This window comes from Geotrypetes seraphini, chromosome 1 (genome assembly GCF_902459505.1).
Source record: "Geotrypetes seraphini chromosome 1, aGeoSer1.1, whole genome shotgun sequence".
Lineage (NCBI taxonomy): Eukaryota > Metazoa > Chordata > Amphibia > Gymnophiona > Dermophiidae > Geotrypetes > Geotrypetes seraphini.
Genome location: NC_047084.1, coordinates 192,558,056 through 192,575,089, shown reverse-complemented (window position 1 = coordinate 192,575,089; position 17,034 = coordinate 192,558,056). Strand labels below are relative to the sequence as shown.

At 41.8% G+C, this 17,034-nt stretch overlaps 1 protein-coding gene across 5 annotated transcripts in view; it reads right to left on the bottom strand.

Moving 5' to 3' along the window:
- TENM3 (teneurin transmembrane protein 3) overlaps positions 1 to 17,034 on the bottom strand; it is a 2,583,516-nt gene that overhangs the window by 235,468 nt on the left and 2,331,014 nt on the right. For 3 of the 5 annotated variants that reach the window (XM_033942956.1, XM_033942968.1, XM_033942974.1), the window contains 2 exons: positions 13,140 to 13,166; positions 3,346 to 3,492 (listed from right to left, as the gene is read on the bottom strand). In XM_033942956.1, coding sequence (XP_033798847.1) covers positions 3,346 to 3,492; positions 13,140 to 13,166 — 174 coding nt within the window. The remainder of the gene's footprint in view (positions 1 to 3,345; positions 3,493 to 13,139; positions 13,167 to 17,034) is intronic. The other 2 variants (XM_033942961.1, XM_033942964.1) reach the window with 1 other exon arrangement.

Genomic DNA, 17,034 nt, shown 5'->3' with positions numbered 1-17,034 from the left:
ACCCCATTTTTTCCAGCATAAGTTCAACTGCAAAATGGAAAGAGCTAGTAATTTCTGCATCCCACTCAGGATTACTGATAGAAATGTGCCTACTGTATAATTTTAGGCAGCAGTGTGAATCATCAGGAGTACTCTGCTAATCCATTGGGCTTTGCTTAATACTTCAGAAGGTTACTAATTTATTCACAATGCAAAATGAAAAAATTCCAAGCCAATTGAATGACTTTACAGATGGATAAATGGCTTAGAGACATGAAAGAAAATGAATGAGTGGGAGTGAACAACTGACCTGTGAATGATCTGCATTCAGAAATAAAAGAAACAGAGTTTTACCACTCTAATTTATGCATTTTTTAAAAACTCATTATACTTATAAATACAGTAGCATTTGTATTTCTTTTTAATTTATTGGGCATAAATTCAAGTTTGGCATTGCAAATAATTTGTAGATAACTGGGCTCCTTGTTCAAAAGAATGCACTGTGTGCTTTGTGTCTTTAAAAATGCACATATCAAACTACAAACAAAAGAAAACATATTTCCAATACTGTGAAATCTGATTGGTGGCATATTGTACACCTTCCTTAATACATGCAACAACTTTGAAAAGTTTCACAAAAAGGTGAGCACAGGGCCAAAATAAACCTTATTTTGGCACTACCCAGTTTATAGAAAACAAGAGTACTTTTATTATCATTGATGTAAATTAAATCTCCTTAAAATTATATAAAAAATATAACTTAAACCCTGTTAAAATGGCTATAAAATGTTTTATTAAAAAAAGTTTCTTATCTTTAATTTTAAGCTTGTTCCTATCTGAATTGTGTATATATTTCCGTTAAACTTTGATGAAAATCTATGCTGCCCATTTCTCACTTTTGGGAAATTTTTCAAAGTCACTCGTAAATAAATTTAGTGAAGATGACTCAGATGTATTAAGGGTTTTCTTGCATTTAGTATCTATGAACACGTCCACCAAAATCTGTTCAAGGTCTTGTGCAAATAAAATATGGGGACAAACCACTTGTCCCTAAATAATTTTTTCTCAACTAGATGGCTCAGTGGTAGCTCTGTGCACTGCCATATGGAGGACCTGGGCTTGATTTGAAGGAAAGTTCCTCTGATTCCCAGGAAAGCCAGTAGGGGGAGCCGTGGAGGTAGTGCTCACAATCCATTGGGCCAGTGGCATAGTAAAGGGGGGAGGGGTGTTGGGGGGCCGGTCCGCCCCAGGTGCCATCTTGGTAGGGGCACCGACAACCTGTCCTCCTCTCCGCTCCACCCCCAACTACCGTGAACGCCCCTTCCCTTCCCCATATACCTCTTTAATGTTCCTAGCGCGAGCAGCAACTCCAACCTGCTGCTTGTGCCAGCGTTGGCTCTTCATCTAATGTCACTCCCACACCTAGGAGGCCCAGCAGGCAATGTCAGAGGAGGAGCCAACGCTGGCACGAGCAGCAGGATGGAGTTGTTGCTTGCGCTGGGAATGATAAATAAGTATGGGGAAAAGAAGGGGCGGGGAAGGAGCGGATGGAGGTGGGGAGCATAGAAGAGGGTGGGGGAGGGGGTGCCACTCATCTTCGCTATGCCACTACATTGGGCAGAGGGAGTCACAGTCATTGCTTGATGGAGACACATATAGGGTATATTCACAAAAGTGTACAAAAATTAAGTGTTGAATATTTGGGCGCTAAGCATCAATTCTATAATGGCAATTATGTGTGTAATTGGGGTTAGAGAATAGTAATATTCGTCAGCACTCATGCACCCAACTTTAGGCATTAACACTTGCACCAGCCAAATTGTTGGTATAAATGACTGTACCTAAATGTTGCCGCTGCGTGTATAAATGCTAGTATTCTGTAACTTGTGTGCACAGATGCATGACATGCCCCTTTGCACCCTTTGCAGTTCCACACTGTTGAACTCAGGTGCTAATTTTTAAGGATAACACCTAATTGCAGTTAAGTGCATAACTGCAAATTAACGGCAATTAAGGCCAATTATGGCCTTTTATTAGTACATAATGTTACTAGTCGCCAATCCAATAAGTATGTTAGGCACGTAACAGGCCCTATTCTATAATCTGTGAATGCAATTCTATATGCTAAGCCAGGGCTGCCCAAGTCCGATCCTTGAGACCTACTGGCAGGCCAGGTTTTCAGGATATCCACAATAAACATGCATGAGAGAGATTTGCCTGCACTGCATTCTTTGTATGCAAATCTCTCTCTCATACATATTCATTGTGGATATCCTGAAAACCTGGCCTGCCAGTAGATCTCGAGGACCGGACTTGGGCAGCCCTGTGCTAAGCAAACAACTGCACGCTCAAGTTCATAGAATCTAGGGCAGGGGTAGGGAACTCCGGTCCTCGAGAGCCGTATTCCAGTCGGGTTTTCAGGATTTCTCCAATGAATATGTATGAGATCTATTTGCATGTACTGCTATCAATGCATATTCATTGGGGAAATCCTAAAAACACGACTGGAATATGACTCTCGAGGACCGGAGTTCCCTACCCCTGATCCAGGGGATAGCATTCCGGCTTAGGAACCACAATGAAAGGATTCTCCAAGGAGTCCCAGTACACAGTTCCCAGGCCAAAGATTGCTACTGCAATGACTGGACTGAAGCCCTCTTTTACTAAGGTGCGCTAACCGATTAGCTCACGCCGATTTAGCGCATGCTAAATGCTAACACGTGCATGTTAGTCTACGGACGTGTTAGCATTTAGCGTGCGATAATCTTTTAGCGCACCTCAGTAAAAGAGGGGGTAAGTGAGTTGGGGCAGAAAGACCATGTTAAAAAAAAAAAAGGAAAAAATCCTCCTCTAGGTAGTTACACATAAAATCTCATGGAGCTGTAACTTATTGAAGGCTGGTTTCAATTGAACTGAAAGCCCACAGAGCAACAGGAAACTTAGGTCAAAAAAAAGAAAAGGGCTTATTTTACAGCTTCCATACCGTTGCCAGGTCCTGTGAGATGTGTCTCGATTACAACATGGCAGCCCAGTCTTTCAGAAAACTGCCTCATACATCTGGTTCCAACTACACAGCAGCGAGGCTGCACTGGGCATTTAGCATTGGATTTTTGCATTTTAGATAACGCTGCCCATGCAGCTGGCCTTAGAGTATACATAGCAATGGATCACCATATGAGAAAGACTTTTGAAAAAAGATCCCAGTAATGTGCTCTATAAATGAGAGAGTCAAATATAAATCTTAATTTTCAGAAACACAATTCAAATCCTCCTTAAATCTCCCACATGGACAGCTATCGTGGCACACCTTGGGTAGCAAATTTGCTATCCAGTACTGTAGGAATGTTTTAAACAGCTACACTTTACCTCCTTCATTGTCCTTGCTATCAGCGCAGAGATTCTCCATGGCCACGTCACATCCTGCTCCTCTCCACCCTGGCTGGCAAACACAATGCCAGGCATTCTGATCCAACGTGCACCTTCCATTGCTATTACACAGACCAGGGCATCCGTCTGCCGAAACAAAGAAGCAAACAGCAAGTGATTCAAGGCACTGCAGTGTGTTTGTTTTTTCTTTAAATATAAAACTAATGAATAAAAGACACTTACTGGGAACAGGCCTTTATAAAGCACAAGTACTGTAATTGCACATGAATACAGAACTGTCATGATACCTAGAACACTTAATTTTTACGGCAGCATCTTTGATAGGCCTGATACGAGAGCACCACTTAACTAAAATACTTGAACAGTATCTGGAGACCAGGCAAAATTAAGTTTATATTTTTCTTTAGCACAACAAGGATGCACCATGTAAAACCATTAATATATTAGTGCAGCAACGTCTGTGCCTTTAAGAACACAGCTATGCTATGCCATGTCAATCATTGGCGAGTACGTTTATAATTGAAATTCTCTATAAAATCCATCTGAATCTAAATATGAGTAGGTGCCTAGATACATTATAACAAAAGTGAACTATTAATTTTATCTGGTCTCAAGAGTTACAGTATATTCATGGGTAATTACAGTTTGTTGTTAAAAATAATCACACAAAGTATAGGCCAGTTTCAGTGACTATACTTCATGCTATAAAATACATTCCTTTTCACAGAATAAGCAAAGCCCAGGAGATAGTGAAGCAGCTTAGCATCTATTCTAACAAACATTAGGATTCAGGCTGCATACGGATGGGGCAGGACCGACAGGATTTCCAACTAAATGTAATAGCTGTGCGTATTTGATTACTTAGGACGGACAAAATGAAATACCATAAGGACCACAAGAAAACATTGATAGACTGAACAAAAAAAACACGGTAGTGACGTGCTTCAAGACAGATAGCGGAAAGTGATTTCTCGTGACAGTCTCCCTACGGCTTTTGTGCTGTTACCTTTGATTCCTATCTTGTCTGCTTTTATGAGCAAGAAGGGAAAATTCGGGAAACAATTAAAATAAATTTAATATATCCAAAGTGTTAATGGTGCAATTGTCTTCAGTCTAACAGTACATTGAAAAAAAAATTAAACATCAGCAATTTGTTACTTCTTCCTGATGAAACCTGGCATGCAAGCACCATGTGGTCTATATTATGATGGCACATTTTATAAATATGTACGATATGCTCCTGTGCTCTTAATCATGAATGCAGACACTGACAATTAACACGCACGGAAATGTCACTTAGGTAATCCTTCTGTGCACTTGCGGATAAAAATCAAATGCTTAATGATCGTTGACTTTTTGGTGATTTTATACAATATAAACCAGAAAAAAAATAGTCTGTTATGGGGAGATTAACAAGGGAGGGTGTACTAACATGTTATTTGATGAATATATAATAAATCTTATATATAAACTTTGCTAACTTTAGTGTGGCCATACCTCTAATAACTTTGCATTGCTCCTGGAGAAAATCTGAATTGTTTGCAGGTTGTTGGACCTGTGTCCGGATTGCTGGAACTTGGCTGAAATGTTGGAGCCAGGCCAAATTACAATTGAATTTAAAAATCTGATGGCAGGTTGAAGCCACCTAAGTCTTCCCCCATTTCCAGTCCTGCCACAATGTCAAGGATCCCAGGCGATCTCTGGCTTCTCCCTCACTTCTTTGCAATTATATATTTTTGGTACTTATCGTGAGTTTAGCTTTAAATATTTGCCTTTCCAAAGACAGCTCAAGGCGAGTTAAAAAATCTTGAATTCTGCCAAAATCTTGAATCCTCCTTTGGGAGGCCATTCTATGCATTCACCAATTGTTTTGCGTCAGAAAGATGAGCAGTTACCGCCATGCCTCCAGTTTCCCTTATATACACGGAATATGCATATAATCTATTTACAAGGACAAATACACATAGCTAAAATCATAAACACAGTCAGCAACATTCGTACAGACAGAGATTCTGGTAATGAGAACCCCTCTCTAGTATCACAATCACATGCTTACCTATAAGCTACTCATCTCTCAAAATACATATGCCTAGTATTTCTCACACACAGTTCACTTCCCATCCCTTTTCTGTCTCCTTGCTACCTTAACATCTGTCTTGTCACGTTTCCATCTTACCTCCTGGTCATATTACCCTTTTCTTTCCTGTTTCTACACCTATTGCTCTCCACCTTGAATTCTCTCCACATCAGTGAACTGAGGCAATCCACTGGAGCTATGGTTAAATTAATATTTTGTTCAATGCAGCATCAACAGCTAGAAAGCTTAGGGGCAGAGCCAGAAATTGGTTTGTTTGGCATCTCCTACCAAACAAGTGTTTCTCTGATCCTGCTCTATACTCGAGTACCATACTTTCTTCTCCCTTTATCTCCCATAGGCTGTCTCCATATGGGACATGGAAGATAATCAGTCTGACACAGGATGCCTAACACATGCTTGCAGATGGAAGATGTGAGGTATCTGAAAGGTGCTATTGGTACATCCTAAGCTACTTTGACTCTCTTGGCTCAATTTAGCTGAGCGAATTTCCTTGAGTAAAGCAGCAGAAGTCAGACTCAAGACTGCATCCAGTATATGTATACAGTGCTTTATTGTGTGTGGTCACTGCACTACAATTATTTCAGGCAAAGAACCAAGGTTATCAGAGGGGGGAAACCTGGCACTCAACATGTCAGCAGCTCCAACCTGTAATATCTACAAATTGTATGTCTATCAATGATTTTGAATAATTCTTATGTTGGCCCAGTAAAGGTATTTCAATCTGCAAAGTATCCAAGCTTTCATACCAAACATTCATTTTCTTGTACTTTGGAATAACAATTTATATTGCTAATTGTCAAATGAACCATTCCAACAGAATGGCTATTTCTAATTAACTTTTAGAAGGTGATAATGTCCCATAAAGAATGATGAAGGCACTCTATGCAACTTAGGAAGCAGTTACAGCATCTATATTTAGAAACAGCAAGCATAGATGGCTAGATTTTCTCCTGAACGCAACTCGGGATTTTTCTTTTTCTTTTGCATGGATGTAAGAGACTATCTCAGGCGTACAAACAGTTTGAATGCTCGCTGCAGTGCAACAAGCATGATATTTACTTTATCAGAGCCTGAATGTCCGTATGTTTGTGCAAGTTCTAATGAAAGGATGCACAGATACAAAGAGGATGTGTTTTATGAAAGGGCACAGGGACCTTTCAATGCAGGCCCATTTTGGCCACATGAATGGAATCAAAATAACGCTGCTGTTGTACAGTTGCAAGCAACATAAGCCAAGACAGGCTGTTGGTTTTTTTTTTTTTCTGCTCCAAAACAAATTCTTGGTTTTTTTTTTTTAAGCTACACAAACTTTACATTTTCTATGATTGTATAGAAGCAAACATGTCCAGTTACATTACAGCTTGGTATTCTACCAGCATGTTAAAGGTTCTGGTAAAAGAGATGATAAGCCTGGCAGGGGATGAGTAAGCAATATGAGAACAAAATGTATGCGATACTGCAATGCACGTAAACCATGCTGGTAGAGAGAACATACAGTAATCAATTCTATTAGTGAGCTTAAATATATTTTACAAAACTTTTTCATGATGCTTGTTTTGAAACAAAGCAATTTAGACATCACCAGCTCACTTATATTAGTGCATCCAAAATAGGTCTGTACAATAAATTATCATTTTTTTCACTGACCTACCAGTACTTTCATTTGTTACCTGTTTCTATCAGAAGTTAACATTGAAAGTACAATTTTCAAGTTGGGCTTTATTTTAATTTTAGAGTATCTCCCCCCAAGTAATGTTGTATAAAATGCACAAAAAGCTCTTAACAGTGTGGTCTGAAACAAAACACAAAAATATGATTTCACATAAACTTCCAAACATTTAAAGAGAGGAATGCAAAGCAGTTTTCTTTGCAACAATGCGCATCGACTCACTCGCTCTCTCATGCTCTCTTGCCATAGTTTATTAAAGCATTCTTAAGATACGACTGTTTCTTATTCTGTGACAAGTGTGCCAACGTACAGTACGCCTTTCATAAAGCATTTTATTTTCACCAACCAATTGACAACAGATTAAAATAAAAAAAAAGAGTAAATGCACAGAGCTCATTTTTGGTAACAGCAAAACCCAATATATTTACCAAAAATTCCTAACACAATCTGTATGAACTGTATAATATCTGGCACTCTCAAGCACTCTATGTAAACCCCAGTCTTGTGTATTAGACTCGTGTAACTGGTCTTCTAGAAAGGATTGCCTTTCTTTATCTGCACTCAAACTAGTCATTCCACAACCTACTTAGGTTTTCAGGATTTCCCCAAAGACTATGCATGAAATCTATTTGCATGCATTGCCCTCACTGTATGCAAATAGACTGCATGCATTTTCATTGGGGAAATCCTGAAGCTAGATATTTACCCGCAGCTATATATTTAGAGGAAATTTCATTAACAGGGTGCCTATATAAAACTTCCCCCCCCCCAAAAAAAAAAACCCCAAACAAACAAAAAACCCATTTTATGCCATAAATGCAAAACTGAAACAATTTTTTAAAAGGACCATCACATATGAAGTAATCAATTTTAGCATATGCATATTCATGAAGATTGACCAACTTGCAACCAGTGAGGAAGCTGAAGAAGGGGAGATCGGCAATCATAGTAGGAGACTCAATCCTGAGAGAAGTGGACAGTCACGTAGCAGGAGGGAGAGAAGACCGACTAGTGACCTGTCTCCCAGGAGCAAGAACAAAGGACATCACCGACAGAATTGAGAGGATTCTGGAAGGAGCGGAGACGGAAGAGACGGCAGTGGTAATCCACGTTGGGACAAATGATGTCAACAGAAGAAACTACAGCAGGACTGCACTAACTGAACAGTTCACGATCCTGGGAAGAAAACTGAAGCTGAGGACACAGAAGATAGCGTTCTCAGAGATCCTGCCAGTACCGAGGGCAGACAAGAAGAGGTAGATGGAACTACAAGCAATTAATGCATGGCTGCGGAGATGGTGCGAAGAAGAGGGATTCTACTTCGTGAGAAATTGGACAACTTTTGGGAGGAAGAACAAGCTCTTCAGGAGGGATGGGCTTCACCTGAGCAAGAATTCTAGCAAACAACGTCAAGAGAGGAATAGAACAGGCTTTAAACTAAGAAGAGGGGGAAAGCCGACAGTCGACCGGACGTCGACGGTTCGGTGAGAGTATCCAAAGAAGATACTGAGCAAGAGAAATGCTGGATAGAAACAAAAGGCAAACAACTGGAGCCCGAGGAAAAAGAGAAATTGGCGAACAAAGGCAATGGGAAACAGCAAGAGCTAGAGGGACAGGTGGAATTGAGGAAACAAATTGAGGCAAAAAAAGATGCGCCAAAGAAGAAGGAAGAAATGAGCAAGACTCGGGGTCTGGCAGCTCGAAAAGGGGACAAGAGGAACAAATCACAGGGACGAACAACAGAGAAAGGAGAAAACCAGGACCTAATTGCTTGTACGCAAATGCAAGGAGCCTGAAGAACAAAATGGGAGAACTAGAAATCATGGTCAAAAAAGAGGCCCTGGACGTCATCGGAATCACGGAAACATGGTGGAATGAGGAAAACAATTGGGACATAATACTACCAGGGTACAAACTCTATCGAAAAGACAGGACACAAAAGAAGGGTGGAGGAATAGCACTATTTATAAAGGACACCATTCACTCGACCAAAATGGATACGGCACCAGAGACAAATGGATTAGAATCATTATGGGTTAAATTACCAGGAATAAATGGGCCTGACATCAAATTGGGACTGTACTATCGTCCACCTGGACAAGCAGAAGCAAAAGACAAAGAGCTGGAAGCGGAACTAAGGCAGGAATGCAAGAACGGAAATGTCATGGTAATGGGGGACTTTAACTACCCTGGGATAAACTGGAATGTCGGAAACTCAAACAACGCAAGGGAAATGGAATTCCTAGAGGCTGTGTGGGACTGCTTCATGGAACAGCTCGTCAAGGAACCAACAAGAGGGAATGCGACTCTAGACCTACTACTCAACGGGCTGGGGGGACCTGCAAAGGAAGTGGAAGTAATAGGACCACTAGGAAACAGCGATCACATGATCCAGTACAAACTAGAAGTAGGAACATCAAAAGGGAAGAGAACCACAGCAACAACGCTCAACTTCAAGAAGGGGAACTACGACGCTATGAGAGCAATGGTAAGAAAGAAACTTAGGAAAGACTCGGGAAAAGCAAAGACTGTGGAGCAAGCTTGGTCCTTGTTCAAGGACACAATACAGGAAGCACAGAACCCTGTACGTCCCCAGATTTAGAAAAGGGTGCAAAAAGAATTGAACAAAAGACCCGGTGTGGATAAGCAATGCAGTGAGGGCAACGATACAGGACAAGAAACTATCGTTCCAGAAGTGGAAAAAGGACAAAACCGAGGAAAACAGGAAGGAGCACAGGGAACACCAAAAAGAATGTCACCGAGTGGTTAAGAAAGCAAAAAGAGAATACGAAGAGAGACTGGCCAAGGAAACATGAAATTTCAAATCTTCCTTTAGATATATTAAAGGGAAGCAATCGGCGAGGGAAGCAGTGGGACCGTTAGATGATGGAGACATAAAAGGAGCGATAAGGGAGGAAAAGGAGGTGGCTGACAGATTAAACATGTTCTTCTCGTCAGTCTTCACAAGCGAAGACACATCCAATATACCGTAATCCGAAGAAATCTTTAACGGAGACCCAGAGGAAAGGCTTTCGACATTAGAAGTAAGCCTCAAAGATGTACTCTGGCAGACAGACAGATTGAAAACCGACAAGTCCCCAGGCCCAGACGGGATCCACCCAAGGGTATTAAAGGAACCAAAAACCGAAATAGCAGAAATACTCCAAAGAGTTTGCAACCTGTCCTTGGCAACAGGGGTGATCCCGGAGGATTGGAAAATAGCAAATGTCACACCTATCTTCAAAAAAGGGATCGAGAGGAGATCCAGGAAACTACAGATCGGTGAGTTTGACTTCAGTGCCAGGCAAGATGGTAGAAGCAATGATAAAAGACAGTATCTGTGAGCATATAGAAAGATATGGCTAATGAAAGCGAGCCAACATGGCTTCTGCAAAGGAAGATCATGCCAAAGGAACTTACACTACACTTCTTTGAAGGGATAAACAGCCAGATGGACAAAGGGGACCCCATTGATATCATATATCTTGACTTTCAAAAAGCCTTTGACAAGGTACCTCATGAGCGGCTACTTAAGAAACTGTGGAACCACGGGGTGGGAGGGGACGTACATAGATGGGTTAAACACTGGTTGGCAGGCAGAAAGCAGAGGGTTGCAGTGAAGGGCCACTACTCAGGCTGGAGAAGGGTAACGAGCGGTGTGCCACAGGGGTCTGTGCTCGGGCCGCTGTTTTTCAATGTGTTTATAAATGACCTGGAAGTGGGGACAAAGTACGAAGTTATAAAGTTTGCAGACAACACTAAACTCTGTAGTAGGGTTAAAACTACAGGGGAATGTGAAGAACTGCAAAGAGACCTGACAACATTGGAGGAGTGGGCGAATAAATGGCAGATGAACTTCAATAGAGAGAAATGCAAGGTCATGCATATAGGGAAAAAGAACCCGATGTTCAGCTACAAAATGGGGGTGGGTGGGGGGGTTGGCTCTGGGGGAAAGTAACCTCGAAAAGAACTTGGGAGTGTTGGTGGATACAACAATGAAACCAACGGCGCAATGCGTGGCAGCCTCAAAGAAAGCGAACAGAATGTTGGGTACTATCAAGAAGGGTATTACAACAAGAACGAAAGAAGTCATCCTGCCATTTTATCGGGCAATGGTGCGCCTGCACCTGGAGTACTGTGTCCAGTATTGGTCACCGTACCTTAAGAAGGATATGGCAATACTTGAGAGGGTCCAGAGGAGAACGACACGAATGATTAAGGGCATGGAAAACCTTTCATACACTGAAAGGCTGGAGAGACTGGGGCTCTTCTCCCTGGAAAAGCGGAGACTCAGAGGAGAAATGATAGAGACCTACAAGATCATGAAGGGCATAGAGAGAGTAGAAAGGGACAGATTCTTCAAACACTCAAAACATAAAAGAACAAGAGGGCATTCGGAAAAGTTGAAAGGGAACAGATTCAAAACGAATGCTAGGAAGTTTTTCTTTACCCAGCGTGTGGTGGACACCTGGAATGCGCTTCCAGAAGGCGTAATAGGGCAGAGTATGGTACTGGGGTTCAAGAAAGGATTAGACAATTTCCTGCTGGAAAAAGGGATAGAGGGGTATAGATAAAGGATTACTGCACAGATCCTGGACCTGTTGGGCCGCCGCGTGAGCGGACTGCTGGGCATGATGGACCTTAGGTCTGACCCAGTGGAGGCATTGCTTATGTTCTTATACTTGATGGTCCTATTTCAAAATTGCATTTACATTTTTGGGAATAGTTTGTTATATGACTGATAAGGAAATTCTTCCCTTGCTAACTGGATTTTTGTTGACACTATTTTATAAAGGCAACACAGGTGCCTATAAAAATATGTTTATATAACAGGCTCCCAGAACTATCCTTAATAGTGCACGGGATTATATCAGCTCCAAAGGGGCTATAAATCTGTGTATTTATGGTATTTTATAAAATACACACATATATTGCAATTCCATCTCCACTTACATAGTAAGCTCTTGGTATCATATGTACCTGGGTGATTGTATTTTGCAGTGCAATTTTATAAAAAATCATTTCCATATGTAATATATACTTTATAACATTATCCCTCAGGGAGGTAATCATCAAGGTGCATTAAAAAGTAGGCTTTTACTGCATTTTGATTTCCCAAAGACTCACCAACCAGATATCCCAGTGTCGCAGGGTGCCGATTCCCATGAAAAATGAATAATGCTCCTTGTGAGCCACATCACAAGTAGCATTATACCATCATCTCAAGAGCATTAGGCCACCAAACCACAAAAAAGGAGGACAGTAACATTAAAAAAAACACAGAGATCCCAGCAAAAACCCACTCTTGCAGTCACCCTCTCCAAAATCAAGTCTCCCAACCAGAATCCCAAGTGTGTGACACCCCACCCACAAATCCTGAACCCAACCAATCCTAAGGATCAGCCTCCACCCCCTAGGCTTACCTTTAAAAATCTCAGGTCCCTAGTGGGCCATGCTAGAGCAATCCCCAGTAACTCCTGTCCTCACACGTGCTGGGTTCAAAACGGCACCACTTATCCCTAACTGTAGTCTCTTAGGAGGAAATATTTTTTTTTTCACTCAACTAGTTAAACCTTGGAACTCATTGCCAGAGGATGCGGTTCCAGCAGTTAGCATATCTGGGTTTAAAAAAAGGTTTGGACAAGTTCCTGGAGGAAAAGTCCATAGTCTGCTATTGAGATAGACATCAGAGAAGCCACTGCTTGCCCCTGGGATCGATAGCATGGAATCTTGCTACTATTTAGGATTCTACCAGGTACTTGCAACCTGGCTTGGCCACTGCTGGAAGCAGGATACTGAGCTAGATGGATAATTGGTCTGACCCAGTTTGGCTATTCTTATGTACCAATACAAGCAAACTAATGGGATTTTTTTCAATGGAAATAAACTTTAACTTGTGAATGGTATACAAGCAAGATTTACTTTAAGCCAGTCTGTTGTAGTACTGGTTATATTTAACAGTTTCTGTATTAAAAAAGAGGTTAACAAAGAACAGGAATACAGTACCTTTAACTATCTTATCCAAATAGTGAGCTAGAGAAATTAAAAGAAAAAAAGAACAGACAAGACATTTCAGAAGTGTCACATAGGACAAAACCTTTTTTTTTTCTTTTCAGAATTTACATGCAAAAAGAACTTCCGATGACATGGGAAACCAAACATCACATGACTATACAGGTATACTTCAAGATACTGAAACATACAATAGTGTTTTTTCAACAAACCTGATAATGGCGTCTTTAAACAATCAGGCACGGCATTTTAAAAAGGACAAATTAGAGAATGCAGACAATAGAATTTCTCCTTTAATACTGAGGGGATAGTTATTAAAGTGGTGATGTGCTAAAGGAATAATACATGATTTTTGTCCCTTAATCACACCTTTTTACTAAAGCGCGTTAACTGATTTAGCGCACACTAACTGATTTAGTGTGTGCTAATTGATTTAGCGCGCGCAAATGATTAGCATGCATTAAATGCTAATGTGTCCGTAGAATATAATGGGCACATTAGCATTTAGCGCACGATAATTGTTTGCATGCACTAAATCGATTAGCACATGCTAAATTGATTACCATGTGCTAAATCAATTAGCGCACTAAATCGGTTAGCGCGCCTTAGTAAAAGGACCCCTAAATGACAAATTTGTGCATTATTTTAGCATAATGTATGCTAGTATAAGTCACAGCAAGCTGCATAATAATAAGATGCAGCACAGACAAATGCATGAAAAGCACTTTATTATTGTGCAAATTTAATAACAGTTTGCATTAAACTCTGCAAGCTGCATTATTCATGGAAAAATTAAACCAGCTCAAACCTGGTTTTATTTTATTCCTGCCCAGGTGCTCAGGGCTGCTAGCATGTGGCCTGATGGTCTAGGATGTCATTATAAAAAGGTTAGAGCTGTGTAAAGTGAACACTGCTTTCCCTAAGAACCTTCACCCTGTGCCCATCTCTATCTGAAGTGGTTTAGGGGGTGCATAGAAGGAATGATCGCCAGCTGCTCCTGCCTCTTCTGGCACCAGTATCAAAATGGCACTGGTGACCCCTAATGATAGTCCTGCTGCATTACCACTGCTTGGAGTCATACTGACGCATAAGGGCAAAAGGCAGGGTCTTTTGCGGAAGAGTCTTTGTAGGGAGGAGGAACTCTGTTCATTTTGTGCAGCTCTGGCTCCTTTAACCCTTTAATTGGCAGATGGTGAAAATGGCTGCTTTATGTAACTTGATGTTGAATGAGAGCAACGGTGCCAAGTAAGAGGTATTTGGAGATGCTGATCTCCCTTAAGAGCCACAGAAAACACAATGCAAAATAAGGGGTTAAGAAAGGCTCCTCAGGAGCATCAAGTCCTCCTTTTGAGGACATGTCCGGGGCTCTGGATGGCTTTTCAAAACCGGCACTTTGTCCAGGTTTTGAAAAGCTACCCAACATAATTGTGTCAGGAAGGGTTATCTGAGAACGCGCGGACGCAACGCGATGATGTAATTTCATTGTTTCCGTGCATGCCATCTGGGGGGCGGGGCTGGGGGTAGAACGGGGCAGAGCAGTGGTGGAATTGGGCAGTCCTGGGGGCGTGACCATGGGTCCGGATTTTCCCAAAGGAAAATCTGGTAACCCTACTTCCTGGGAGCTAAATAATGCAGCTTGCAAGGTTGATTACAAGTTGTGTTATTCATTTGTGGTAGAGTCACTACTAACGAAGTTCAGAGTTACTGCAGGTGACTTCTGCAGTGCTAAAATGCCACATTTTACTGCAAGTTAGTAACTTCCCCCCTGACTGGGTGAAGCCATTTTTTGAACACGATTCAATATTATTAATATCTGGGTTGTCTTGATCTCTTTCATGGTCTGCGTTTACAATACGCATAACAGAAGTTTTAAGTAAAATATAATTTTTCTATTTGGGGGCAAATATACGTACTAATGAATTGGAAAAAAAATATATCCCATTTCAGTCTCTGTTTTGGGGTAAGGCTCACACAATATGCACCTTAATTCCTACATAAGCACTCTATGTACACTCCAGTCTTGTGTAACTGGTCTTCTAGAAAGGATTGCTTTTCGCTATCTCCATTCAAACTAGTCATTCCTCAGCCTTGGTCTTGGAGAGCCACAACCTACTCAGGTTTTCAGGATTTCCCCAAAGAATATGCATGAAATCTATTTCCATGCACTGCCTTCACTGTATGCAAATGTATTTCATGCATATTGATTGGGGAAATCCTGAAAATCCTGACTGGGTTGTAGCTCTATAAAGAAACTATCACTTATGCAAAATCTTTAGCTAAATTACATGCAGCAATTTTGTGATATGGGTTAGAGTGTTTGAGAAAACTCCAGAGACATATTACATTTATTTTATGAAGACCATTAAAGCTGGAATCAATTGAATGAAACTGTAGTTGTAGATGTAAAGAACCAATATTAGGCAAGCATATAAAAATATCTGTGTGGCAGAGGAATATTTAACACAATAATATCTAAAAGACAAAGTTATTTGAAGCATGCTTATAAAATATAAAGTCAAATAAAGTGCATGGCATGTCAAATCTTTTATTTGGTAATAAATATTAATTGCATGACTGTTATAAAACAGAATTGGATAACCTAGCAAAATCATAAAGATCAAAATTCCTATACTCTAAATCTGAATTTCCAATTAGAAAAACAGCAATCAAAATTGGAGCACAAAGGGCCTGATTCTGTATAGGACACTCGGTCTCAGCTGCTGCCCAAGTGGCTTTTTAAAATCACACATGGGCATCCTACATAGAATTGCTTCTGTCCGTTATAGAATCATGTCTGTCCTAACAGACAGACGCCTAACCCTGTCTAACCACCCCGATTCTCTAACCGGTGTCTATGTCCCAGGCACCGGTTAGAGAATCGAGTTACAGCTGAGCTGATAGCGGTAAGGGAATCTCTCTGCCGCAATCATCTCAGCAGCAACTGCAGCGGCAGGGACATCCCCCCCCCGCAAAGTCAGGTGGCAGGAGGGATTCCCATTCCCTCTTGCCACCCCTCCCGAAGCATCTGCCAGCAGGAGGAGTGCCCAATTCCTCCTGCCAGAACTCCCCCAATCCAACCGCAATAGGCATGAGGGATGCCCCCAACACCCCCCACACCTGGTGACCGACAGACCTCCTACCCACCTGGTGACAACCCTCCACCTGCAGGCCCCCCCACCCACCCTGCGATCCCCCTAAAGGGGAGGCCACCCCCCCCAACACCCCTGTACCTTGTAAACAGAAGGTCTGGCTAGAGGGAGGCATACTCCCTTTGGCCGGCAGGCTTCCTCTTCCCGGTGCATTCTGGGATGCACCGGGGAGGAACCTATGGCCCTAATTGGCTCAGATGCCTAAGGCCCCTCCCAAAGAAGGGGTTTTAGGTATCTGGCCAATTGGAGTCTTAGGCCCCACCCAGTGCATCCCAGAATGCACTGGGAAGGAGGCCTAAGACCCAAGTTAGCCCAAGTGCCTAAGGCCCCTCCTATGTGCCCAGGTGCCTTAGGCTCCTCTACGGTGCCATCACACTCCCTCTACTGCCACATTCAATATATCTTTCTCTCTTATCCGCTGGACTGTGTGCAGCATCTTTCACCTCTGCTCACCAGCCCCATGTCCAACATTTCTGCTTCTATCACCTCTCTCCAGCTCCATGCCACATCTCTTCCTCCCATTCCCGCTACCATCATGTCCAACATTCCTCCCTCTTGCATCCATTTCCATCTGTCCCACTGTTTCCTCTCCACCACCATATCCAACATTCTCCCTCTCATCTCTCCCTACCTCACTCCTCTCCCATCACCATGTCCAACAATTCTCCTTTCTTCCTTTCCCCATGTACACCATCTCTTTCCCTTCCACCCCCAGACCTAACATGTCTCCCTCCCTCCTT